Source organism: Lampetra planeri, chromosome 1, assembly GCF_965212315.1.
Source record: "Lampetra planeri chromosome 1, kcLamPlan1.2.h2, whole genome shotgun sequence".
NCBI classification, from domain to species: Eukaryota; Metazoa; Chordata; class Hyperoartia; order Petromyzontiformes; family Petromyzontidae; genus Lampetra; species Lampetra planeri.
The window spans coordinates 21,246,523-21,274,438 of record NC_136107.1 but is presented as its reverse complement, the minus strand read 5'-3'; the positions used below and the strand labels follow the sequence as shown (position 1 = coordinate 21,274,438).

The 27,916-nt window shown below is 51.2% G+C and overlaps 1 protein-coding gene across 2 annotated transcripts; it reads right to left on the bottom strand.

Moving 5' to 3' along the window:
- Positions 1 to 172: 172 nt before the first annotated feature.
- TMEM98 (transmembrane protein 98) lies at positions 173 to 27,004 on the bottom strand. Of its 2 annotated transcripts, none has more exons than XM_078596484.1 (7): positions 26,578 to 27,004; positions 14,230 to 14,433; positions 13,608 to 13,739; positions 12,461 to 12,494; positions 11,946 to 12,061; positions 10,740 to 10,799; positions 173 to 7,620 (listed from the first exon to the last, which is right to left on the bottom strand). In XM_078596484.1, exons 2-7 carry the CDS (start codon positions 14,358 to 14,360, stop codon positions 7,362 to 7,364), a joined length of 732 nt encoding a protein of 243 aa, XP_078452610.1. In that variant the 5' UTR covers positions 14,361 to 14,433; positions 26,578 to 27,004; the 3' UTR covers positions 173 to 7,361. The 2 variants fall into 2 exon arrangements, with proteins under 2 accessions (XP_078452610.1, XP_078452618.1); XM_078596492.1 differs by having other exon boundaries at positions 14,230 to 14,430.
- Between the last annotated feature and the right edge of the window lie 912 nt (positions 27,005 to 27,916).

Sequence of the window (27,916 nt, the reverse complement as noted above, 5' to 3'; positions counted from 1 at the left end):
TCTGGCTCACTCGATTGTTTTCACTCCCATTTCCTCGTACTGTCATTTATAGGTCAATGTATAACGATGTGTTGATTTGTTCTCACCAGAGAGACCGTTTACTGAATGCAATGTTCAATGTTGCGCTGCTGGTGTTGGACGTGTCTTACAGAGTGTCCGCGATGACCACACAATGGTTCATGGTATTTATTGTGCCATTCACACACAAAACTTGATATATGTATGCATATATATAATGTAAAATGTATCTCTGGCATAGTGGGTTATAGCTGTTACATGTACTGGCGATGAAATGTTCAGAGACTTCAAATCTAAACAGTTGCGCGTGACTTTCCATCTGGGGTGTGACGATCCCTCTTCCTGGCGATTTGATGAATTGTCATCATTCAGGATTGTGTCATTCGATTGCAGTCAATTCGTTAAAATATTGTGGTGAATGTAGCGGCCACTAGTGGCTGCGGGGGTCATGTGCTGAACAACAACAAATATATTTAAGTAAATGCTTATGCATTGTGTATATACATTGCTGCGACTGAACTAGACCATCTATGTGTATTTTTTTTTATAAAAGCAATTACAGTACTGTATATAAAATGAAAAACATTGAAGCGTGTTTTTTTTCTTCTTCACGAAGTCTGTTTGCAGGGTCGGTCTGGTGAACTCTTCCTTGACATCTGTGAAAAAGAGCTTCATAGCTCATCGGATTCCTGCAGTCGAAATGAGGATTCTGATTTTGAAACGATGAAAACGAAGCAGCGGGTTTCATCTTGTAGCCACTTCAGTTTCAGTTTTCAGTTTCATTTATTTGGTGTAGCCCTGTGAGCCATTCGGCTCTTGAATCGGGTGCAACCGCAACAAACAAAAACATGAACAAGAAGCATCTTAAAGTCGTCGCACTCATTACACACAAAGTGCTTGCCACAAATGAACCACAACGCCTTGCTGATCTCGTCGAAGAGCATAAACCATCACGCAAACTCCGGTCATCCTCGCAGCAGCGGCTTTCGGCTAACCGCTGAACAAAGACGGTCACCGCATCGTGCGCTTTCAGATGCGCTTCTGCGGCTGTCTGGAACGCTCCTCCGATATTATTAAGCCACTGGAGCTATGCGCTTTTAAATCTAGATTGAAAACTCGTTTTTTTAAACAGATTTTTGTGTTTAGTTTGTTGTCCTTACCCTGCACCTCCGGTTAGCACGTTTGGCTACGTGCGGTGCGAAATAAGTTCAACATACACCACGCACGCAGGCCGTGAGTCCCAGGCTGTCCCACAAGTCTGAAGCTTCACTTCGTGAGGATAGACTACTTTGACTCCACGAGTGAGACTCTGTTGGTGCCACAGAGACGCATGACTGCTTAACTGTGAGACACACAGCCAGACAAAGAACTACGTAAACGCCCATCATTGATACCAGGGACAAAAAAGGACACAGAGACGGATGCAGAGAAGTTTGGAAGGCCTTAAATAAGTCACGTGCACATTTGGCGCATGGGTCCGTAGACAAATGTCACGTGCCGATTACATAGGGTCATCTGATATAAGTTATAAAAAAACATTCATCAATAACATAAACTTAACGAGAACAAGTATATAATATACAAGAGGCTAAAGGTAGAGTGACTACATCTCTGGCCGATATGCTGTGAAGGGCCATTTCCTGAAACGTCTATTATCATTTATTTTTAAAGTCACATTATTATTGAAGAACGTGTTGAGTTGTTGTTAATTGTGCTTGTGCACCACTGCCAACGCAGTAGTGTCACCAAATAGAGTTTATTTAGATATAAGTTTATTTAGGTTACATCAGCCCGCATGTCGATGGACATATGTCCGTCCAGATTATACCCAACACATTTCTAAAATAACAAATCACTGAAGTAGCAAACAATTTAGTGTTGCGTCAAATCCTAACTCAAGGCTGGCACTGTTTCACTTTTGTGTCGATGCTGAACAGCTTCTGACTGCTTCGTTATAACGAACGCTGCTGGACAGAGTTAGCTGTGCCTTGTGGGATTTGTTACTTCCCACCAGCGCAAGTCCACAGGGCCCAAGACACGCGCAGCTGGACACATTTCCTTCGACGAAAATCGAACGCGAGAGGGGATTTCTAGACAAAACGCACGATTGTGACCATAGGCTTCAGTCCCCCCGTCATGCCTTGCATTTCACGTGACCGCAACAAAGACAAAAAAAACCCTTATAGCCTGGAACAGACTGTTGGCGCAAGTGCTGTTAGCGAGCACCTATGATGACCGGCACGGCACACGAAGGGGTGGATGGCCAGCACCACGCCCCTTTGTCTCCCCAGTGGCGATGTTTACGCACCTCACCAGGTACTTATTTTGTTGATGAGTCGACCTAGGGGAGGCCCAGGACCGGTTTAGATATTCGTCACTGGTGTTGGCCATGAGCAGGAATCGAACCTGGGTCCCTGCCGGGTTTGTAGCGCAGCGCCCTCACCATTACACTACCACTCCCCACCCCCCAACACAACACCATGCCATGTGCCACTTTCACTCCAAGTGAACGTGGCTTTTGCTGGGCCACTGCCTTGCGCTCGAAACAGAACGTAATTTAGCCCGATCCAGGGTCGTGAATCCCTTTCCAGAATGAGAATCTTTATTTCATCCTGGAGAAATCCGATGAACTAGGAAACTCTTTTACACGGATGTCCAGTTGGCATTTACAGCCCTGGAGGTGCAGATCTGCCCATGTTGTCGCAGTTTAAATGCCACCGTGTGCTCTGGCTTTTCAAGCAGAGGTCACGCAAAGGTGGACCGAGGAGCTCAGGAGGCCGAGACCCAGGGTTCACACCTGGGCTACAGCACTGCTGATGGTCTCAGCGTGGTCACCAAAGACTGAACGATAATGCCATCTTATTTAATGTAGATGTTTCATTTTTCACACTTCATCTGGCTTGTCTGCAGCTCTTGAGGATTGCCGTGTTGCAAGCACTTCTATAGCAGCGCATGTGAGAATTTGCATCGCCGATTGAGAATGAGGCAATTGAAGGGACCCTCAAAGTAGTTATGTGATGTCAACTTTTCCAGAGCACATTATCTTAACACGGGGTACTTTCCACTTTCTGCTCACATTGCATGCGGAAATGTCTTCACAACACACTCGGAATCATCATTATCATCAGCTGTGAGCTCTCAATTATTTGATAGAGGCCTACCAAGCCGTTGTCATCCCTCACAGTCCAGCGATGTAATAATCCACCTTGCACCTGCACACGAGCCAATTTACACAAGGGCTGTAATCTGGGACAAATATACACGTATTTTTAAAAATCAGCACGTGCGCTGAAAGTCTGGCCAAACATTCCGACCACGAGGCACTCTGTCGACAGAGGTTTCGGACTAAACATCTGTCGCCAGTCTTCTTCTTTGGTACGGCCGATGTAGAAGCACAGCAGCAAGTCCATTTTCACACTGACGTGGTCAAGCCAGACAAACCGCGTCAGGAGTAGCAGAGGGCATTATCGCTGTGATGTCCCCCTTCGTATTTGCGGATCGGGGCATTGCATCGCCATGCGTTGTGCGGTCTGTTCTGGATTACCACAGTCACAGACTGGAGCGTTTTTATGCATCCGGTAATCGCATCTGCCATGGTTTGTGCGGGTGTGGTTTATGATGGACCATGAGCTTCGTGGATGTTCAAACACCAGCGATCTGCTGTGTTGGGTCTTTAACAAGGTGTTTATTTGCGAGTTCTTTTGAGCTCCATTCAGCTCGCCAAACTTCGTCGGGGTTGAACTCGCTTCGTTGAAGGTTAAGCGCACGGGTCCAAAAGGGGCTTGCTTGACTTCAAGCGATGCCGAGGGATGTTATTGAGGTCCTGATGAATGGGATGGTGACTGTCAACAGTGCCAGGCTGCACACGGGGGGGGGGGGCGGGGGGTGTGAACCCAGGAGTCACGTGGCCTCCCACGCTCGCGCGGGCGCTGACCCCACCCAAGCAGGAGGAACCACACGGGCAGCACAGGTCAACGACGCGAAAGGCTTCAGCTGCCAGTTGTGGAATTTATCTGACAAGCTAAGGCCCACCGAGCTATATAGCTCTTTTTTCAGAAACGACCTGGCTATCACAAATGATAGCTCAACGAAGTGGCTTAAAACGTGGAAATTGATCGCAGTCAAAAACTCCAATGCATGTTTCTAAATGTGGAAGGAAAAACCGGAGGACACGGAGAATAATCCACGCAATCACGGAGAGAGAAACACGCAAACTCAAAATATACAGCAGGTGTCAGGGTCGGGATCGAACCCACGGCCTCCGAACACGGCTGTGGCCAAGGAGGGGGCGGGTCAGGATGGATCTGAGGATGTATTTAACTTCTCACGTAAAGAAAAGGACATAGGAGGCTGAGAAGGTAGAGGAATAAGCTGGCACGCTCGAGATCCTGGGTGATTGCACCAACACAAAAAACTGGAATATCACCAAATCCTGCACTTATTGTGGAAAAACTCCAGCTCAGATAAAAACAAAAATTAGGGTTTGACTGTCACACGATTAACATTAATCTCATGTAGGCAGTGCGGGTGGGAAAGGGCTGAACTGTAAAAAGATTGTTGATTATTCGTTATATTCTTAAATCCAGAAGTCGGCAAGAAACTGACGGGACAGTGCGAGAGTCATAGCGCGTCACTCGCTACCGGAAGTTCAATTTGTGGGAAGTTAACAATGCAAGATAATCTCAAGATGCTGTACAGAAATGGCAGGCGTATTTATTTCATGGACGGAACGAGGCAGCCAGGCACAGGTCGTGGGAAAAAAAGTGATTGAGTCTGGACTTGAAAAGAAGCAGGGAGTCGACAGCACGGATTGTAGGGGGGGGGGGGGAGTTCTAGACTGTGGGGGCAAAAGAGCAAGATCTGCGACCTCTCTGGTACCGGCTCAGTGCTCTGACCCCTGAGGCACCCAGTCGAAACCATCACGCGAACTCCGGTCATGCTCACAGCGGCTTCTGGCTGGCCATCGAACAAAGACGGTCACTGAGTCGCGCGCTTTCAGATGCGCTTCTGCGGCCATCTGGAACGCTCTTCCTTCCGATATTAAAAAGCCCTTTTAAATCTTTCTTGAAAACTAATATCTTTAGAACTTACCCACTGGAGCAGTCAACACCTGATGACGGTTGCTTGTGTTGCTTCCGAAACGTCGTGATTATTTTTTTCCTACGTGACTTTACCGACAAAACCAAAGAGTATGGATCTTTAGAACTGCTTATTGCGTTTAGTTTGTTGTCCTTCCCCCACACCTCCGATTAGCGCGGTTGGCTACGTACGTTGCGAAAGAAGTTCAACGTACATGCAGCCACCCCCAACTTTTGCCAAGCTTTCACCTAGCTCGACGCTCTCCAGATGAACATGCGACTGTGCCCAATCTACTCATCGAAGTAGGCGGAGACCCAATATGAGCCGAGTTGTCACAGGCGTCCCAGTGGCTTCATTGATAAGAGGAGTGAAGGGCCCTCTCGCCACCCTGAGCTGCACCTAACCGCCGGTGTCTGTAAACCTTGTCGCCATGTCCTCTCGTTCAGACGCGGCCCCAGGTTAATGGTTAACGCTTTTACGATTCCTCTCGCCAGAGCACGTTTTTGTTATATTGTAAAAAAAGCAGATAAACGCCTTGGGGCGCTCGTGCATTCCCCCAGGCAGCCCACATCACCCGAGCCAATAATCGTTGGCCGATGTCACCTGCTCAGCACACGTCACTTTACGCAACACGAAGGGGGCGGCGGATGATTGCGTGGAGCCGTCGCGATTTCACGGCCCGCGATACGATTCAACAATACGTATATTTTTCGTCCCGTACCGATGTCGGGTTTTCTCGGTTGTGCAGCACGGCTCTCCCCATGGGTTTTAAGTTTCACGCCGCGCGTCGTGTCGGCAGGATGTCCGATGTTTCGCCCCGGAGGCTGGGAGGATCTTCAGGAATTTAACTGAGTTTCTGAAGGACAGCCATGTATTTTCTCATTTTGTCGAAACCCCGTTCGTACTATTTTGGATGTTTTCCATTTGTGCAGTTGTGTTTGCTCCCTTAGAGTGAATGTGCTATCGGCGTCTGATTTGAATGTGTCTAAAAGCATACGTTTTTCTTCGCCACGCATCATTCGATGCTCACGTCGTAAGTAGGCGTCGATGAATCACCACACACTTACACAGTACGTGCGCGTACACTACAGAGATAAAGCCTCGGCACACAGCTGTTTCGCAGATAAAACATCCTTATTCTTAGCATGACATCCATGCAGGGGTATAAGCCAGATAAAGTTATACTTAAAACAGCAGCTTTTCCCCTTCCGGTTCGAATCCAATAAATGAAAACCGTGAAAGGGCGCTTGAGTGAGAATGTCCTATGCACGTCTTTTGTGCAAGCTTTCAAGCGATTCTACACCGGCTTCAATGATCACGGCTCAGTGCTTTCCTGCTTCCAACACATTTGTTGGCGACTCAAAACGGGGGACATATGGTGAGAGCTGGCCCCGCCCACTTCTCAATCACCACGCCCACTTGGCCACTAGCACCGCCCACGGCGAGCGGCCACCTTCAAGTCTCTCGATGACGTTGGTCCCGCCCACCGCTTATAGGCCCAGCCTGCTGAAGTCTCGCGACACCTTTTGCCCGTATCATGAACCGAGCATGAGTTCACGAAATTTTAAACTGTAGACAACAAAAAAGTAAAATGTTTCAGTAGGAGCACAGCCTTAATATAACTGTCCAGGCAAAGACCAAGACGTTGTTGGTAGCTTTAACGATACCGTCCATCGTGGACGAACGAGAAGGTCGCCGTGCATTGAGTTGCGGGAGGAAGCAGTTGAATGCCGGGAGTGAGCCGCGCTTGCCAGTCTCGCTGGTAAAGGTGCGAGTGTGTCTTAATCCACACCAACGTTCACCTGCTGCCCGCGTGGGCCCAGTGATTGTTTGGCACTAGAACTATGTAGGGCCGCTCTGTGGCTCTCTGTGAACGGAGATTTGAAAAGTGACATCACGGATGACAATGCTGCTGCTGTTGATGAGAAAGAAGAAGACGATGATGATACTACTGCTTCTGATAAAGTTGATGTCGATAATGACTGATTTTGACGACGATAATAATGATGACAACACTGAGAAGAATTGTATTGTGCTGCTAATGTTGTGAATGATGCTGCTTACTGCAATACCGCTGATACCAATGATTCTGCCCCTGATGATGATGCCGATGCTGCTGCTCCTGCTGTTCAAGATGATGATGAGGGCTATATTGCTGCTATCAATGCTGCTGCTGATGATGAGAAATGACAACAATCTCAGGCACACCCGTCTTCTGCCCTCCCGTCAGTCGGTCGGTTAGACGAGATCGGTCGGTCGACGGCTCACAGGTGCGACTGCGCGCTGGGGTGGGCGCACACGTCGCCCAGCGAGGCCGGCGTGGGTGCCAGCACGAACGCCGGTGGCGCCGCCAAAGGCTCCATCTCCGAGGCCTCAGCCGCCTCGCGCAGCACCGCCATGTGCGCCTCCGCCGTCGACAGCGAGCGGTCCACCCAGTCGAGGCCTTGGCCTCCACCGCTCAGCAGACACGCGCTGCGCGTCACCAGCACCAGGTGCGACACGGACAGCAGCAGCGCCGTCAGCCTGCTCCCACAGGGGTGGGAGGAGGGGGGGGAGATAAGGACGACGGTAGACAGGGGGAAGAATCAGGAGGGACAGGATGACACTCCTGATCATGGCTAATGCGACGATATGTCTGGGAGGCTCAAGCGGGATACATGGTGAGCTAGTAGCCTCGCTTACTATTATTCATTGTCTAATGATAACAGCACACAATGTTTACTCTTAAATTCAGCATTGAGACACAGAGAGCCTAGAGGCAGCGTGCAGGACGGGATAGAGAGGATGTGGCTGAGCGGACAAGGCGACCAATTTTCTGGGAGGCTCAACCAGGACCCAGGAGCCCCTCTCCCTCCTTTCAAGCACACCCACTTTTATATGGCCACGCCCACTCAAGCACCATAAGCCCCGCCTTCTCCACTTATAGCCCCGCCCACTGCTCAGGTAGCCTGTCCTCTACCCACATCGTGCGGTGAGCATGAGGCCAAATAATTGGCAACCGGGACAAAATCTTGATTTTCGCTAAAGTGTCCGGGACACCGGGACGGCCTCTGAAACCAGGACTTTACCGGCCAAACTGCGACGTTTGGTAGCCTCGACCATGACAAAAGACATATATCCCCCGTATAGCATTAAGAAACTGTTGGGCCAAGTGCTGTTAGCGAGCACCTATGAAGGCGGGTACGGCACACGAGGGGGTGGGTGGCCAGCACCACGCCCGGCCGCATTTGTCTCCCTAGCGGGCATGTATACACACTGCACCAGTTACTCATTTGGGGCTGAGTCGACCAATGGGAAGGCCCCAGAACCAAATTCAGATAATCGTCACTGGTATTGGATGTGAGCTGGAATCGAGACTCGGGTCACCACCGGATTCGTAGCACAGCGCCACCACTCCCCACTGTTACTCCTACAGCTGTGGTCACTCACTACCACAGGTCGTGCCCTCATCTGGGAACAGTCGTTGCTTTGATGCCACATGACACCCCCCCCCCCCCGTGGGGCCGTGTACACAGCAACGGTTCCGGTTAAACAGGAAGGGTAACGGAGGGGCCCTCGGTCGCTATCGTTACCGCATTTTAGTCTTGAATTTCCAAGTAAATAGATGGAAGAAAAAAATATCTCTCAATAGAGCAACAATATTGTGACCGTGACTTGTAAGCTTTCGCAACCAATATTATCCACAATAAACAAATAATACCCCATCGATTATTGAAAAACAAACCTCATCAATAAATAAAAACCAGTATCAAATCGATAAAAAAGAACTGTTAATTTTTGTTCGCAATCCGGCCACTCATGAGCAATCGCATCCCGTACAGAGTTTTCCCGCTCTCCAGTTAATCTGTCGTCCTCTCAGAAGGCAACGTTTGAAAATAGGATCTTATTTTGTCATTGGTGAATGTATCGTCTATTGCTCGTCATCCTAGCACCGTTGGCTCTCAACATTATTAGTAAAACACCAAAACTGTTTTGATAAGTCGATAGCAGTAGGGACCACGCGTCACGTGTGCGCAAAGTTACACGTGCGCTTTGTAGACCATAATGCTTTTAAGAGAAGCGTCATAAAGAAGTAAACAGATAAGGGCTCAATCTTTGCTGTTTACTTGCGGAATGGGGCATGCGGCCACTCAAGACCAGACACAGTTGCTGGAGATACTGGAGTATTTTTTCTTTAAGCTTTGATTATGCAACTCAACTATTGATTCAACCGATACGAAGGTCAACTCGAGCAGGTAAACACATTCGTCTGTTGGCTTGTGCCCAATAAAACTCGCATGGGTACAGCCTAGCTGTAAACTACAGTGTGTATAAATAATTAGTTTTGACTTTTTTCTGTTCGGAGGAGGATTGTCAAAACAAACTGTTCATAGAGATATATGGGCCTAAGTCAGGCCTGACTGATTATACCTTTCCGCTATTCACTCAGCTCTAGATGCTGCAGTCTGGGCAGCAATGTTGTTAGAAGTCATGTGGTCTCCTTAAATATTATCCTGTGCAGGGCTCAGGGCCAGGCGGAGGATTATAATTGAGGCCTAAGACAAAGATCCCCCCATATAGCCTTAACAGACTGTTGGGGGTGCAAGTGCTGTTAGCGATCACCTATGAAGGCCGGCACAGCACACGTCTGGCCGACTTTGTCTCCCCAGTGGTGATGTTTACACATCGCACCAGGCACTCATTTTAGGCTGAGCCGACCTAGGGGAGGTGCAGGACCATTTCAGATAATCGTCACTGGTGTTGGTGGCCGTGAGCGGGAATCCAACTCCGGTCGCCGGATTCGCAGCTCAGCCGCACTTAAACGTTGCACCACCGCTCCCCTAAGTGAGGCCACCACTGGGCACCGCAGGCTGTCAAGTCCAGACTGGTGACTCGGCACTAGAGCGAGCGGCTCGCAATCAAAGGAAAGGGTGCGAGTTCAAATCATCGTGGTGGGGGTTGACTCATCCCATCATCACTCTCCCGCCCAAGTTGAATTAAATGAGAACCATTTTGTGTGCCCTATTGAGAGACTCACCACCACATTGGATGCACCCACAGCACAGGGTTCAACCACCACACCACAGGTCACAGCACCTCTCTATCTCCGCTTCTTCCCGTGCAATTCTCCACTTTGGTATTCCCTTCCATCGTGTCTTTCCCCCAGGTCCGTACAACCCTGCTCACTTTAAGGAACGTATTAACTAGCTTAATGATAGCGTTTTTTTCTTGGGTGAGAGCCGCGTGAATGTAAATGCCGTGTCGTAAACCCACCTCCACCTGAGAACCATTCGGTAAGGTTTGTCATGTGCATACAACGCGCCGATGAGTGACCACTTCAGCCCATCGATGTGTTGGGGAGTAATACCGCAACACGTACAATTTGAGTACGACGTTTCACGCAACGAACCTCACTAATTGGCCGCGTCAAGGTGGAGGTGGGCGTACGACAAAATTACATTTACGCGATGTCACCCAGAAACAATTTTTGTTCATGCGTGATATTGATTGCGAAAGCCTAAGTGTTGAATCATATATAACTCCCGTCGACGAGCACTTTTACACACTGCTGTTTGTTGCTGGCTACTTGGCGGTTTTGGGCCTTCGGCCTGCTGCTCTCAACAACCGTGAACCGTTTAGTTGCATGGCATGGAAGGACTCACCGTGCCTCCAGCAGTTTGGGCTCCATGGGGTTGTACATGCAGCGAACAGCGTCATCCACCCTGCACCACAACAGCACCGCAAGAACAAAAGGACAAAGTTCCCCCGTATAGCCTTTAACAGACTGTTGGGGCAAGTGCTATAAGTAAGGGGCGCCATGGTGGCGAGATGTTACCTCTCTCGCCTGGTACAGAGGAGGTTGTGGGTTCGATCCCGACCCTAACGCTTGTATATTTGGAGTTTGCATATCTCTCTTGCCGTGGTAGCGTGGATTTTTCTTCGAATCCTCTCGTTTTCTCCTCCAAAATTTAAAAACATGCGCTTAGATTATTTGGCTGCAATAAATGTCCATGATGATAAGACATTTCGATGAGCTATTATTTGTGGCCAGGTCGCTTCTGGTTCAGAAAATCGGACAGTGGTCTTGGTCATGAGCGGGAATCGAACTCGGATCCTAGGGTTCGTAGCGCAGCATGCTAACCGCTGCACCACCACTCCCCAGAAAAACAACAACCACCAGCTGCTTGTCCAGCGCTCAGCAACACGGGGGTCAGGGGTCACGGTGGGGGAGGAATGGGGTCCGGGTGAGTGCTCGAGTGGTCAGGGGTTAGGAGGGGTCAGGGGTCAGACAAGAGGGGCTGGGAGTTATTATAAGGGGAGGGTGTAAAGGTGGTGGGTGGAGGGGGGAGGTTTTAGGAAGCTAAAGTCTATTTGTTTAACTAGGCTTAGAGCTACTTAAACTATTAAAACGAAACTTTTAAACATTTTTTTTTATTTTATCAGGTAAGGCCCATTGAGCTATGTAGTTCTTTTCAGACGCCACAAAAGATAGCTCAACAAAGTGGCTCATCACGTGGACATTTCTAGCAGCCAAATAATCTCACCGCACGTTGATTCTAAATGTCAAGGGAAGAACCGGAGGACCCGGAGTAAAATCCACGCGGCCACGCGGAGAGAGACACGCAAACACCAGGGTCGGGATCGAACCCACGACTTCCTGGATACCAGGTGAGGTAAGTTAACGGTTACAGAGGCCAGGATAGTGTCATGGATGACCACAATGACACAAACATAGACACCAAGTACAGCAATGAAGCGAATAGAAACCAGGTGGGGGGGGGGCTAGGAGGTGAGTGCTGTGTTGGGGTGGCGAGCGTTGGATGGGTTAGGTGGGGGGGGGGGGGGACTGGGGTGGGGGTCTTGCGAACCGGGGGCCGATGCGCTTCGCCACGGTGATGATGTCACTGAGGCTCTTGGACGATTTCACCTTCAGCCCCGAGCCCATCGTCATGGCGACAAGCTTCTCCGTCAGCGTGTGGCACGTCTGGGGGGTGGGCGAGACAACGGGGGATGGAGGGAGGGCGGGGGGGGCGAGGTACACACACGGGAGAGTGAGTCAATAGGTAGCGCAGTGAGCTGTGGCTGATTTGGGAGCGGATTGCACGTTTGCTAGTGACGTGTATGCGCAACAAAAGAGAATGATTTTTTACTTGAAACTTTGGTGATTGCAGGAATTCATATTCTTTGGTTCTTTCAGTAAAGTCAACGTAGATAGGAAAAGAATAATAAAGTTAATAAAAAATAATACAAAATAAAAACCACGACGATTCGATCGCAACACAAGCGGTCATCATCAGGCCCTCACATCCAACTGAGAGCAAATCGTCAAATTCCATCCTGCTACTTTCTGAGCTATGCAATGAACCGTGCAAGATCCACCAACCTTCAGGATCTCGATGCAGTGTGGAATCAGTCCCCTGGAAGGGAATAAACAAACAAACACATATTGGGTTTAGAATGCACGAAGTGCTCCTGATAACGAACACCGCAAACATCTGCTGGGCGGCGCCGGTGGTGGCTACGCTGCTGCACGCGGCTACCTGTGACCGAGCGCTGTGGAGGCAGCAGGAGCGAGGGTTGGTGGATTCGCGGTTTAATACCTGGCCTGGCACAGGCGCCGTGCTATGAACACCACAGAGATGCTGCAGAACTCCCTGCCGCCCCGTGGCCGTCGAAGAGGTGCCGTGCCCGGGCTCGCCAGCAGAATGCGGTACAGCAAAGTGCAGACTGACGTGTATGAGATAGAGCATTGCACCCTCGCGTGCATGGGTATTCTACGGGTGCTCCGGTTTCCTCCCACGTGTGTGATAACCACTCGTTGGCTGAAAACATCTTGGTATATAGAGGGCTACAGAACAATTGTTGGTAGCGCCGGCTCACCGCCTGGCAGCCTTCCAGCTCTGTCTGTGGTTCCTATCCAGCGATTGTGAGATGCAATTTGCATGAAGAACGTTGTATCAAACTAAACATTAAATTGGTTGTTGTTTTTATCGTGATCTGTCAAACTCAACAGTGTTGTTCCATGCTGTGCGTTTCTGTGCGACGCGACGCACCAAATGTGTCATAATTTTACATTCAAATACAAACTGCACATGCCTGATGATTGCTAAACAATAGCCCCATGTAAAGCGGAGAGTGCCTATTCAAATGCAAAGCACTGTTTTCTTAGCGTGGGACGCACGTGTGCACACACGTACAAAAAAAGTCCGCACCTTCGTTTCAATTGGACGCTCTCTAACTCAGGTGGGACATAGACCGCTGGGGACAGTGCCATTAGCGAGCACCTATTAAGGTCAGCGGAGCACATTAAGGGACGGTGATTTAGCTTTTCAATCCGAGCGTCGCAAAATGAAACACCCGGACGGAAGTGGCCACGGTGAATAACGAAGGAGCGATGGGCACTGGGGGGCATGGGCGGTGGTAAAACAATGAAGAGAAGGGAGTGAATTTACGAAGAGGGCCATCCAAGATCTACAACAGCCGCGGGGGACAACCCTTTAAACTTGAGGGCGGGGGGGGGCGTGACTCACGAGGCGTCCTCGATCCAGGCCACGTCCTCCAGGAAGGACTCGATGTTGGGGTTGGTGATGACGACGCCCTCCAGCTCCAGCTCGGATGGGTTGCTCTGCGTCTCCATGGCGTCGATCAGGTCAAGGGTCGGCCTGCGGGAGCCAAGGACGAGCCGTTAGTTCCTACTCCTTCTCACCTCTCACGGCCCCATCACCGCGCCACACGAGTCCGTGACGGAGTAGCTGACAAGACGTTGCGTGACCCGCCGGAACACACATGCGCGCACGTGCCCGTTTCACCACGTGGCCCACATCCCACTGGGATTTTTGCACACAGCGTTGATATACGGTGTTTTTTTCTGGGAGACTTTGCTGTTTTTTCCTGGATTTTTCTGTTGCGTGTAGTCACTTTAAGATGTTTCTTGTTCACGTTTTTGTTTGTTGCGGTTGCACCTGAGTCAAGAGCCGCATGGCTCACAGGATTATACCTAATAAATGAAACTGAAAAAAAACTGAAAAACCAGGAAAAGCAGTGGAATGACCGTGTCCATCCCAGGGGCCCGCAGGGTAGCCCACGAGGGGCCCATGGGGGGCTACGGGTGGTCCACGGGGGGCCATAGGGGACCCACGAGGCGGCCCTCACCGGGAGTCGCGCTCCGTGAGGATGTGGTCGGCGCGGCAGTAGCGGTGGCGGCAGAGCAGCACAAGGGCCCCGAGCGACGAGAGAAACACGAGTGCCAGCACGCTGATGGCGATCACCACCACCGTCTCCATCGCGCCGCGTGCCCACCACCACCCCCAGCTCGTCGTCCCGTTGGGGGGCGGGGGGGGGCTCAGCCCCCACCTGCTTCACATCGACAAACAAAACACAAGGTCAAGACGAGGCGGAACATTGGGTTCGGTTTTACTTACAAACAAAAAAGTTAAGATGGAAATAATTGAGAGGCGCTTAGCGGAGATACCCTCTCTCATTGGGTTTTGTTTGACCATACTTCACCGCGCTTATGCAAATGTTACCTGCGGTCGGATCATATTATAATCGACGGGGGTTGAGACAGACCCGACGACTACTCGATTCATCGGTTGCCGATACAGTTACGCTCACAGCACATGCGTGTAAGAATGCCTGACTATTCACATGTTCCCTTCATGCTAATAGGCGAAGCGAGAGTGCGTACACTGCAGGTGTATCGTCAAATGTGCAGGCCTTTGTCTAGCCACTGCTGGATGAAGGCCCCCCGTCACGCCGTGGAGGTTGTGCAAAGAGTTTGTTTGACCATACTTCACCACGCGGGTCACTGCCGGTTGGTGTAGTGCAGAACCACAACTGGTTCAGGTATCATTCGCCATCGATGATAGCCGTGGCCGGGACTTAGCATTCAGGTCACCGGGATCAAAGTGCAAAGTGCTAACCGTTGCGCCACCACTCCCCCCTGCCCCCAGTTTTATCCGACTTAGAGGCACAATATAATACTTGTACAGCATTACCTTGAGCTAGAGACGATTCAACAACCAGAAGAAACAATATATGCAGGCTTGACACGAATGACATGAAATATATAAACGGGTGTCTAAGCAACAAAATACAGCAGGAATCCCAACATGCCTTGCATGTCGAGATGACATCACTTCGCATATCAATGAGATGTATGGACATGCGAGATCCTCCGCTAATGAAGAGAGAGAGAGGGGGGGGGGGCACCTGCCAGTAACATGTGGTAAGAGAGGGGGGATTGGGAGGACGTGGCGAAGAGAATAAGGCCACCACATTTCTTGGGAGGCTCAACGGGGACGCATGGTGAACTGGTTAGCCCCCCTCCCATCAACCACACCCACTTTGACACGGCCACGCCCACTCAACCACTAGACCCATCCACGCAATGAGTGGCTTCCCATGCCCCACTGGCTATATTCCCACCTCCGAGGTCAGAAAATGCTTAACCCGAACAAAGTTTTACAAAATCCTCAGGACACCGGGGCAGTCTTTATAAAAGCCAGCGAGCCTCTCTCAGCCAACGTGGACGTTGAGACAAGGAGTGGAGGGGGGGAAGTGAGGGGGGTGCGCGGTGGAGGAAGGGACGGAGAGAGGATGCGGGGGAGAGGCAGAGGGAGGCAGTCCCGGGGTGTTTACGATGTAGGCCGAGCGGTGAGAGACGCGCGGCGGCTATGACTGCATGGAACGGCGGCGCTCAGCCCTGCTGTCTGCTGGACAGATCGCAGCACCCAGCCAGACAATCCGCCTCCTCCTCCTCCTCCCTCCTCTTCACCGCAAAAAGGCAAGCTGAATCAAAGACCGCAGCACAATCCAAGCAGGAGCGAGAGAGGCTCCCAGAAAAAAAAACGGGCACGAGTTTCCTGTATCATTCAGTGGCACGGTGTCCATTCCCAGTGGTGCAGTGAGGATGGCATGGGCCCTTGCTGGTGCAAGAAATGAAATGACACTCCCGTGTTCAAGTTTTCTGCATAGTCTGGCACCTGCATCATCATCATCATCATATCACGAAACCTGGGCCCCTCTGACCCGTGGGCTCCCTGTGCAGTTGCACCGCCTGCACACTCCGTAGCTACGCCGCTGTCCATTCCCTGCTTCTGGAGGAGCTTGGTGTGTTCTCGGTGTCACACGGTCGTGAGGATGGCGATGGTTTGGGCAGGCCTCCATCCAGCGGTGGAGAGATCAAAAGGCGACGATGGAGATGATAGACTGGCAGCGGGGGTCACCCGTCAAGTGGAAGTCGAGCCACGCCTCGCGGTCACTGCTGAGTGCCAGAAGGGACGCGTAGTTCGTGACAAGCGAAATTCCGCACGTAAAAAAAGATCGGCGACTGCGACCGAATTGGAGTGAAGAAAAAGATGAACCATTCCGAAGGTGACTGCGCCACGCGGTGCCTCCCATTGTTGCCACTAAACCAAGCTAAGCTATGTTTTATTTTACCAGCTAAGGCCCACTGAGCTGTATAGCTGTTTATCAGAAGCGGCCTGACCTCAAATGATAACTCAACGAAGTGTCTTGTCACGTGGAAATTTATAGCAGCCAAATACTCAACGCGCATATTTCGGGAAAAAACTGTAGGACCTGGAGAAAAATCCATGCCACCACGGGGAGAGAGAGAAACACGCAAACTCAAAAAATACAGCGGGCGACAGGCTTGGGATCGAACCTACAATCCCCTATATAGTAGGCGAGGTAGTTTACACCTCGCCACCGCGGTGCATTCGAACAGCGCACGGCACGAGCGGCCAATGTCTCCTTCACAGTTGGACAATATTTGGAAGCCACTGGAGCTATCCATTTTGAAATATAGATTTCAAACTAATTTCTTCAGAACTGCTTTTTGTTGTCCTTCCCCCGGCACCTCCGATTATATTGCTACATATTGGCGAAATAAGTTCAACATACATACAGAATGGAAGGGTCGCTCTGTTGAGGTTGGCGAGGTGCAATGTGCCCATCACATGAGCGACCACCGCTCATGACATGCTCACGCAGCAGCCGCGGATGCCATACACCAGGCAACTCGTGATGCAGTCGAACCGATTGCTAATCTCAACACCCAGCTGTAATATTTTGCCGGTCGCTCTGCAAAATGCTGCATGGAAGAGAGAGAGAGAGATTTGACTTCAAGTGCATCAGAATCACGGTGACATGGTTTGCCGTCACGTGGAAATTCTTCTCAACAGAATAAAGACTGCAACTGCCCCTGGCGAGAGACGTAGCGTTGGCCAGCGCTTGAGCCGCTTACACAAGCACGGAGAGAAGAATGTTTTCCCCACCATAATCGCGTCATTGTGCTGCAGGGTTTGGACGGCAAAGAGGATTAGGGGGCTGCGGCAAGCGAGGCTCTCTCCGTGGGTATGGCCTGGGGGGGTCTCTCCCCAATCTCCAGTCCTCGCGACCCACACACAACGTCTCCGCCAGCCTTCTCCATCCCAAAACTAAGTAGAGTTCCACGCTGCTCATGCCCGGTGATTGCTGAACTTTGTCTCGTGTCGACAAAGGTTCAAATCGCGGGCGGCTGGCGGCGGTGCGCCGATGCCTGATAACCAAAATCTCCTCGGGTGGCTGGGTGGCCGCGGTGGCGAGATGTTAACCACCTTGCCTGATATACGAGAGGTCGTGGGTTCGATCATAACTAAAGCCAGAAAATTTGGAGTTTGCTTGTCTCACTCTCCGTGGCCACGTGGGTTTTTCTTCAGGCCCTCCAGTTTTGCCCTCCATATGTAGAGACACTCGTTTAGAGTATATGGCTGCTCTAAATTTCCACATGATAAGCCACTTCATTGAGCTTTCATTTGTGGCCAGGTCGCTTCTGAAAAATAGCTATATATATCTCAGTGGGCCTTGCCTGGTAAAATAAAAAATTAAATAGTAGTTAGTATCTGTCACTGCCACCATCTTAGCAGCACGAATCGGATACTAGACGGGAATATATGTGACCTGGAAAAGAACGGCGTTCGAAAGTTTATCACGATCAGTCACTTGTGTTTGGTTCCCGGCCACGGCTAACATCAGCGGCGAGTGACATCAGAACCGGTCCTGCTCTCTTCCTCTGCACCTTCACCAACCCGCGCCTTCACCGTATGGTCAAACGAGCGCGCATGACTGAAGAGAAAGCCTTCATCCAGCAGCGGACTGGCAAAGGGCTGTAAATGAGTAAATCATACGATTGTTACAAATAATCTATGCCTCGTGTATCCTGGCTGGCTGCTGGCTGGGCACCTCTCCACCACCCCAACAGTAACTCTATTAAAGAATAAAAATGGATTTTACCCTATTTGGCAATAAAATAGGTATTAAGATGTTATTTCTTTATACTTTTATTCAGGCATAAATGTCCCATAGATAGTAACTCTATTGGTCGAGGCAGTTGCCACCGAAACTAACGAGGTAACTGGCTACGCGGGATTTTTTCCACGTAACAAATACACGTTTCGGCAGACTAAGTTCGAAAGACATTTAATAATGATTAAAATAGAGAGCGAAACCGAAGAGGCGGGAGTTATAAATACAAAAGATTGACCACGGTTCATTAAGAATCGCTCTTTTAAATTTGTGCCCTGATGTTAATGTCATTATTTCGCGAGAATATTCCATCAATCCGACAAAATATTTACAAAATAGCTCAACACATACTATATTGGCATTTTTTTACTACATGACATAACAGAAAGGGTTAAACCTATTCTTATTTTTCATACTTTGATACTCGTAAAAAAAAGGTCCCATAGATATAACTGCTCAACGCGAGCTGTACATGGCTCTGATACTGTTGGGCATTGCCTTTGTGCTATTCACCTTTTGGCGTTCTCTGGTTTGACACTGGTGAGACAGGGCCGTCGATGCTGTCACAAAGGCCGTCTGTGGTGTAGGCCAATCAGTTTCAAAGACAATGCATACATTATCAGGCCATGCTTATTTGCATGTTTTGCCACAAGTACGTAGGGTTCATGCAGACATCTTAACACCTGCTTTATTGCCTTGAATGGTAAAACCGATTCTTATTTCTCACACTTTTGATCCTGGCAAAAAAAGGTCCCATCGTCTCTTATGTTCCATTGCAAATCAACAATGGCTTCCCTCTCTACGCGAGGCATACAAAAACGCACAGCAAAACTTGGGGGGAAAGGCGCCCTGCTCCTGCTGCTGCTGCTGCTGCTGCCGCCCCCACACTCAGTTCGAGCTGTCACAGGGCGTCAGGCTGAGCTTCCCCAGGCATCGCTGCTGCTGCAGCTGCAGGCAGTGCCCCTACATGGCCGTGCTGCTCGTACGCTCGGAGCCAGCGGCGGAAAAAACCGTCGAGTGCGGCAGGCGGCGCGACTGCATCGTTGTCTGCGTACGGTGCGGAAGACGTTCAACATAGAGTGCATACAAAGGGGGCTACGAAGAGAGGGGGGGGAATACTGCTGATTAGGGGGTAGGCGAGAGGGTGGAGATGCAATTGTTTACTTGAGAGAGGGTCCCATGCCGACTGCGCTGCGCCACTGATAGCAGCCGCCCTGGTGCGTTCCCTCGCGAGCAGGGGTTTGTGGTACACTTTGGGATATTCCGAGAGGAATTTAACAATCAATAATAATTCGTCTCTGCTGGGTCAAGGCGTCCCCCCCCCCACCCCAGACTCGTGGAGGTTGTTTATTTTGGTGGCAAGTGGCGAGTGATGTCTATAAAACAACTCAAAATTTTTTTTTTTCGGGCAAGTCCCACTGAGCTGCATCGCTCTTCTTTAGAAGCGACCTGGCCACCACAAATGATAGCTCAACGAAGTGGCTTGTCACCGTGTGGAAATGTACAGCAGAAGGCATGTTGTTTCTAAGTGTCAAGGGGAAAACCGGAGGACCCGGAGAAAAATACCCACGACCACGGCGAGAGAGACACCGCAAACTCCCAATACACAGCAGGCGTCAGGGTCGGGATCGAACCCACAACCCCCTGTATACCAGGCGAGGTAGTTAACATCTGAACCGAATCTAGCCTGACCAATCCGCATTGACGAGCACAGTGAAGTATGTTCAAATAACCCGCTCCCCCCATGACCTACAGGGCATGGGGGAGGCCTTTATCCAGCAGTTGAACAACAAGGTGGGGTGCAATAAGGAGAAATGACCCCTTGGGTGTAAACGCCTACACTGAGCCAATGGGTGGCCTGTGCTGTGTGAATTTCATCCCTTCCTTCCACCACAGAGCCCCCCACCACTCGACCACAGCCCCAGCTCAACGATGAGTGCTAGGGCGCGCTGGGTGCAGGGCCGGATTAAGATTTTGTAGGCTCCTGGGCTGCAGGTACTGTGCGGGCCCCCCAGTAATATTTCCAAAAGGAAAAAAAAGTTAAATAAAAATTTAAATTAATTTTTACAAGGCTAACAACAAATAAAATTCAGCATTCACAAATGAAATAACTTTTAACTTAATCTCTGAAGGCCCTCCAGCTGGCGGAGGCCACTGGGCTGCAGCCCCGAAAGCCCCCCACGACTTAATCCGGCCCTGGCTGGGTGTCGCGTCTGCGAGCGGTGGCGCAGCGGTTAGCGCGCTCCGCTACGAACCCGACCATCCCGAGGTCGATTCCGGCTCACGGCCAACACCACCGACGATTATCTGAACCGGTGCTGGACCTCCCCTAGGTCGACTCGGCCTCAAATGAGTTGCTGGTGCGGAGTGAAAAAATATCGCCACTGGGGAGACAAAGGCGGCAGGGCGTGGTGTTGGCTACCCCCCCCCCTCGCATGCCGTGTGTTCGCGAACGGCACTTGCCCCAAAAGTCTGATAAGGTTATACGGGGGATCTTTGTCTTTTGGGTGTCCCGTGCAGTGTGCTTGGGTGATGGGGAATCCCTCCCTCACCGCCGCGAAGTGGTGGACAAAGTTCAGGGCCAGGCAGGCAGAGAGAGACGCGGCTCCCGCAGGCGCACAGAGCGCAGTGGGCCCGCGATCGCCGTGTTGACACACGGTTTGTTTGCCATCCAGGCTGACAGCGAGAGCAAACGAAAATTAGTCCTAAAAGCATCAGCCGATGCACCAAAATTTTCCACGGGCAAACAACAACATTCCCCTCGCCACAATGCAACTATTAATTATTGTTTTTTTGTTTGAGAGAGGGCAATGACCTGGCCTGGTGTAGGCGTGAGTGACGCATTGCAGGGAACTGCCCCTGACGAAGACCGCTTGTGTTGAATTCGAATCGTCGTGGGGTTTTTTTTATTATGATTTTTCTATCGACATGACTTTACCGAAAGAACCAAGAATATGCCCGCAGCAGGTTCATCAGTGGCATACCATTGGACCGTTAGGGTCAGATAGGGCCTGGCCTGACCCGGAGAACGGGCAAAACATGTCTTTCTCAGGCGTTTAGGAATACCACGGTGTGAACTTCACCATCAATTGCCACGCAGAGTGGACGAGGAACTACGATTGGCGGCGCGGCAGCAGAGCGAGTGGCTTGCGATCAGAAGGGTCGCGAGTTAAACTCCTGGTTGCGGCTGTTGACCGAGCCCATCATCCCTCCTGGGTCGACAACACGAGTACTGCTTTGTGGGGAAGTCAACAGCTGTTGTGCGGGGACACTCGTCCCCCGTCATAGGAATGCAAAGCGGGTGGTGAGCACCAATGCCTCAACGGAAATCACTTTGACTTTGAATCTGACACAGGATCCTTATAAGAAAGTTACTCACCAATGCTGCAAGCAACACCCGCCGTAAACCGAGACAGAATCTTTAACCCTCACCATGGGATCGCTCATACATGTGCATCATGGCCTCGTCCCCAGGAAGCCCCCAGATTGGACGATTTTTTTTGTCGCCAGGGGTCACCCGCAAAGTCACTTAATCCGGCGGCATAATCGCGTGCCGAGTTGGCAATACTGCCTTGGGGGCGGGGGTTGGTGGAACACGTGAGTATTAGTGTGCCCCGAAAGATTCCTTACATCATGGGCTACGAGGTTATAATAAAGGCGGCCAGTGAACCCCCCCCCCCCCCGTGTACAAGGGGGATCTCGAGCTCTCTCTCACGAACGCGACCGCACACCGACCAAGGAATGGCCTCAACAACGCAGAGCGATGGGCCCTCTTGGAAAACGTGTCATGAGAGTTGGAGAGAATCCTGTATCGAGGCGAATTCCTTCCCGAGGAATTACGAACTGATCTCAGTCTACCGGCGGTGCCGTGTTTCGGCCAAGGACAAATACTTTAACGGAAGAAAAACAGAATAATTTCACCCCTCTGTAAATTCCTGAGCTAAATCTGGAGTTCAATGCAGACATTCTTGTCGGAGCTATGTACGGGAGTTCGTTCCACCGCGCGTTCCAACGCTGTGGTGCTGTCGAGTGTGAAGGCAGTGAGGCACCCTGTATATATCAGAATCGATATGCAGACTGGAGGCATCCGATGAGCTATGAAGCTCTTTTTCACACATGTCCAGGAGGACATAGGGGTGCAGAGCAGAGTTTTTTTTTATTTGCTTTGGTTCCACATTGAGATTCGTTTCCTCTCGTCGCACTTCGAGAGACGTAACCAGTTCACAACTCCAGTCCTAGCGAACCACAGAGGAGGCCTTTGGTGATGGATCAGCCACACACGTTGGCAGCAGTGCACAAGCAACAACAAACTCAAAGCATGAGTCAACCCATCCAAGATTTGCAACACGCCATATTCGGGAAAGAGCTGAGTCGGCATCGCGGATAGCACAGAGAACATTAAACCAACACCAATAAATATACAATAGGCGATGATATGTGCAATGGCTATTGTTCATAGCACACGCTTTCTGAAGTTGTACCAATTGACTCTTATCCACGCTAAATGGGTCACCTCATGCCCTGCTTTTCAGGCGGTTGTCACACGGTGGACAAATCGTTGGTACGGACAGTCCCCGGCTTACAAACAGCTCAGTGGGCCTTACCTGTTAAAATAAAAAGTTGAGTTTAAGTGTAATTATTGATAGTGGTTGGCTTACCATTACTATACTTTGCACTCTTATCGTTTATCTGCATTGTTTGTAGTTGCAACTTTCTGACCCGCTCCTACCAGACATCTGTGAGAGAGAGCTTCATCTCTCATCGGATTTCTCCAGGTTAAATTCTGATGCTGACCTCGTCTCAAGACGCCGCACGGATAGCTCGCTCCATCGCTCACGTGTTTACTTCACAGAGGGGGAAGAGGCAGCAAACCTGCAGAGTAAAGAGCGAAAATGGCTGGGGCGGCGCCGCCGCTGTCGTCTGTTGGAGATGAACCGAGCCCGACTGTGGCAAATCACGAAATGTGATTTTGCCGACTCCCATGAACTCGTCGTGCGTAAGATCGCAGCTTTAAATCACGGGCGGCTCACAACCGGATTCGAACCCAGGTTTCTCGACGGTGCTGGGCTCGGTGTCTCTGACCTCTGAGCCACCCAACAACGTGAATATTACAACTGGGATGTTTGACATCACGGTTTTGCCTCGGTTCAATTTGATACAAAAAGACAAAGATCCCCCCCCGTATAGCCTTAACAGACTGTTTGGGTCGAGTGCTGTTAGTGCTGTAAGCAAGCACGTACATTTCACACACACACACGCCTGCGCGAGTACACAGTCCTGTTGTATTTTTTTGAGTTGGCTATTTTACATGGGACATCCGTGGTGCCGTTAGCACAGCAACATCAACAAAGGACAAACAAAAACCCATCAACATTGCCGAAAAACAAGTAGAGGGTCCTTACGGAATATCGCACAACTTAACAAAAGCGGGCCAGCACCTGCCAGAGCTAATGATGATACAGGAATAAAAACATAGGGGTTTTCCCCTTTTTTCTGGCAACAAAACTTAAACCTTTTACAGGTACTGGCAAAGGAGGTCTAATGATGATACAGGAAATAAGAACTCGAGTTTTGAATCGAGTCGGGCCATCACAGGAGCCTAGAAGAAGAGGCGATGGGGGGTGAAGGGGGCAGGAGCGAACCTTGTCGTCGTCCCCTCCACCACCCTGTGGCCAAAGCTACGAGTTGGGGCCCCCTTTGACAACCACCAAGAGATTTGTCTTCAAGAACAGTGTCAAAGAACAAAACACTTGTTTAACATCACGGTTTTAATTTGTTTTAATTCAAATGTTTAATGATGTGGTTAGGCAAGAGGAGTCCGCGACATATGTAACAGCCTAGGTGCGACCGTGCGAGACAAATCTGAAATCTTTTTTGGGTGGGGGGGCCCACCTGACCCATTGCTGCTGATACCCCCTGAGCTGATCATGTCACTACCACGCCACTGGGTGGGGGCGGCTCTAAAGTCAGAAAGCAGAGCGAGGCGTAGTCACACACTGCAACACGGCGGCTGGGACGCGAGCCCTGTTGGCCGCTTCGGTTTGCGAGCGACTGCTGCGTTGCTGGAGAGCGACCACAGCACAGCACTCCATGGGGGTGTGAGGGCAGGGGAAAGGTTGCGGGGGCAGACCTGGTCCCAGTACAACGGTGCATCGAGTGTTTTTTTGTTGCGTCGATCCGAGCAAAATCAAAAGTCAAACTCGTAGGCACGTGGTGGTGGTAGAGTTTGGGGTGAGCGGTAGTGTAGCGGATAGCGCGCTGCGCTACGAACCCGGCGGCCTCAAATTCGATTCCTGCTCATGGCCAAAACCGGTGACGGTTATCTGAACAGGGCCTCCCCTAGGTCAACTCGGCCTCAAATGAGTATCCGGTGCGGTGTGTAAACATCGCCACTTAGGTAGACAAAGGCGGTCGGGCGCGGTGCTGGCCACCCACCCCCTCGTGTGCCGTGCCGGCCTTCATAGGTGCTCGCTTAACAGCACTTGCCCCTACAGTCTGTTGAGGCTGTACGAGGGTGCTTTGTATTTGGTGGTGGTGGTACTGTTGTTGCTAAAACGAGAAGTGGGAGGAAAGCTCCCCTTGTCTGGCGACCCAGCCGGGGGTGCAAATTCCACATTGAGATCGACGAGACGACCACTGTTGTAGACTTCCCAATCGACAGACTCATTGGCTGGTTTAGAGTATTTGGCTGCTATAGATTTCCACACGACGATAAGCCACTTCCCGTTGAGATATCATTTGTGGTCAGTTCGCTTCTGAAAAAGAGCTGTGTAGGTCAGTGGGCCTTGCTTGGTAAAAACAAAAAAAACGATACCCGCAATCACACGAATACACACCCATACATGGTTCATACAGATGAGACACACACCATACCACAACATCCACCATTTACCACGATTCTATTCGTGCGTTTTTGGCAGTGCGTTCAGGAGCTAAATGCCAATGTCGAGGTCTGCTGCTGCCCACGACGAGCGGGCTTCGGAAGAGAGTTCGCGTCCTTTTCGCTGTCCTCAGTGGTTTACTTTAAGGTCCGTAGTGTCGGTTCCATGGCGGCAATCTCACTCGTGTGGCTTGTGTTTGATGTACCTCTATGGGTCTCTCATGTATATCTATGCGTCTCTATGCATCAGTGTGTGTCACTGTGGGTCTCTCTGTATCAACGAGTGTCTGTGTGTCCTCCACGTGCCTCTTCGGTTTTTTTTTACCTTGCGATCCTTAGCTTGGGTTGCAGTGCCACAATCGAACGACTGTGGCTCGCGTCTTTCATTTTCCACTCACGGAGATGCGCGCATCGGCCAGCTGCTGTTGATGTTCTGATGCCGTTGATGGTTCCACCACCGGCGTCATAGCCAGGAGGTGCTCTACGTTTTGGCCACTTAACAGCAGAGACGTAACCGCGGCGCTCGTGCCAGGCTAGGTGCACCTCCCGCACCTCCGAGTAGCACGCTTGGCTACGTACGGCGCGAAAGAAGTTCGACGTACTGCGTGCATACTTTGAGACCAACGTGTGCGACAAAGAAAGGTTTCGCTGGTGGCGGGTCCTAGGGGCAAGACGCTCGTGGTGTTGGTTGGCCAGGGGCAATTGGCAGGTGAGCTACGTGCGTATCCCCACGCTCTCATTTGTCCGCGTTTTAATCCGCCGGGACCTCTGCTCGTTGTTGTGAGCGTCACCCCACACACCACACACCAGACCCCACACACACCCCACACACACCACACCACACACCACACCACACACACCACACATACACCCTACGCACACCACACACCACACACACACCACACAGACACACCACACACCACCCCACACACACACACCACACACACCACACACGCGCGTGTGCGTACAGCCCCAATGTTAATAATGCCTCCTCCACAACTATCCTCGAACCGCCCTGTCCACCACCGCCATCACAGTCCACCCTGGCGGAGTTCAGGCACTGCAAGTTGGCAGCGCGCGGAGCGACGCGCGTCAACAAATGGATGCCACCCTCCACTAAACCACGCGCGCGACAACTCGAGAAACGCGCCACTCGCTAATTGTACAACGGCGAAAATATTTCGACGCCTCCATCGCCATCGACTCCGGGTACATGTGGTGCCTGGGGGCTTGTTCACGTTCGTCGGGCCGGTGGCGATCTGAGCCGAGATGCGAAGACGGCGGAGAGTGGAGGCGCCGCGCGTCGCTGCGTAAAAGCGCACGGCACTCACCTCTCTGTCGGTCCTGTCGCTCTTCCCGTGAACGCCTCTCGCACGCCCGGTGTCTTCACGCCTTTGTCTCCCTTCGCGCGCGCGGGCGTCCTTAATCCTGTGGTCTCGGGTCGCCTCCTTTCCTCCTCTCCCGTCACGCGTCCTACCGCCCTCCCGCACGCCTCCACCTCCTCCTCCTCCTCGTCTCCCTATCTACTTCTCCCTGTCGTCTTCTCTCGCCGCCACCTCGACCTCGTGCCCTCTCGTCTTCTGTTCCTCCCTATCCTCTCCCCGTGCGTTCTTCCGTCTCCTTCCCCTCCTAGGTCCAAGCGCCGAGCGTTGATCTCGCCCCCATCTGCGCCACTCTCCGCTCTCTCTCTCGTGGCTCTACACCCTCTCACTCCCAGCGCTCTCCTCTCTGTCTCTCTCCCCGTTTGTTCGCCCCCTCTGACATCACATCCTGTGCCTCACACCTGAAGGCAGCGGCTGCCCGGGTCCCGCGTGCGAGTGACGCCCCCACTCAGCCGCGTATGCGCGGTACACGTACGTTGAACTTCTTTTGCACCGTACGTATTCAGCCGTGCTTATCGGAGGTGCGAGGCGACGGACAACGAACTGAACACGAAAAGTAGTTTTTTTTTTAAAAGAAATTAGCTTTCCATCGAGATGAGTTACATGTGCATAGCTCCCCAGTGGCTTCCTCACATCGCAAGGAGGAGCGTTCCAGATGGCCGCAGAAACGCATCGATGCGGTGACCGATAGAGCCCCCCATACGCTGAACCGTGACCTTGCAGGCTCTGTCCAGCGCTGGACCTTGACCGGTGGTTGTCGTGTGGGGGGGGGGGGGGGCACAGCGTTAAAGCGCGAAGCAGAACGAGTCACGGTACGCGATCTTCCCTCAGCTGCACATGCACTAACGTTCTCAACGTTTTTTTTTTGCGAAAATTCGGCAAACTTGTGAGGCCACTACCACCGCGTTTGTGAAAATGTTGCACCGCGGGTTGGGAAGATGGGCAAGCCCCCCCCCGCCCGCTCCCCCTGACACCACGGGGCTGCGTAGGTCCCCCCTGAGCACCTCGCCTGGAAAAGCCATTGCCACCCCAGGGGAAGTTCATAAATGACGTCACGCACCTAGGTGGGGGGGGGTGGTCAGACATTTGTGACGAGGGGGGGGGGGGGTTGAGAAATGTGACGTCATATCAAATATAGACAACGCGTTCTATTAAATTAAATATACTTTTTAATAAATGTTTTCTCCTACAACATCAGAATCCAGCGCCACATTAAATACGCACTCCAATGGCAATAGTTTAAAGCGATTTGAAGCATGTTTTATTTTCAAAATGGAAGTTTGGTTTG

What these genes read in the sequence shown, in the direction of transcription:
- TMEM98 (XM_078596484.1), bottom strand. Translation starts at nt 14,360, where the DNA reads ATGGAGACGGTGGTGGTGATCGCCATCAGCGTGCTGGCACTCGTGTTT. An exon ending in GCCTGGATCGAGGACGCCTC is followed by an intron (nt 12,495 to 13,607) that starts GTGAGTCACGCC and finishes ATTCCCTTCCAG; the next exon opens with GGGACTGATTCCACACTGCA. An exon ending in GCGAAGCGCATCGGCCCCCG is followed by an intron (nt 10,800 to 11,945) that starts GTTCGCAAGACC and finishes GTTGTGGTGCAG; the next exon opens with GGTGGATGACGCTGTTCGCT.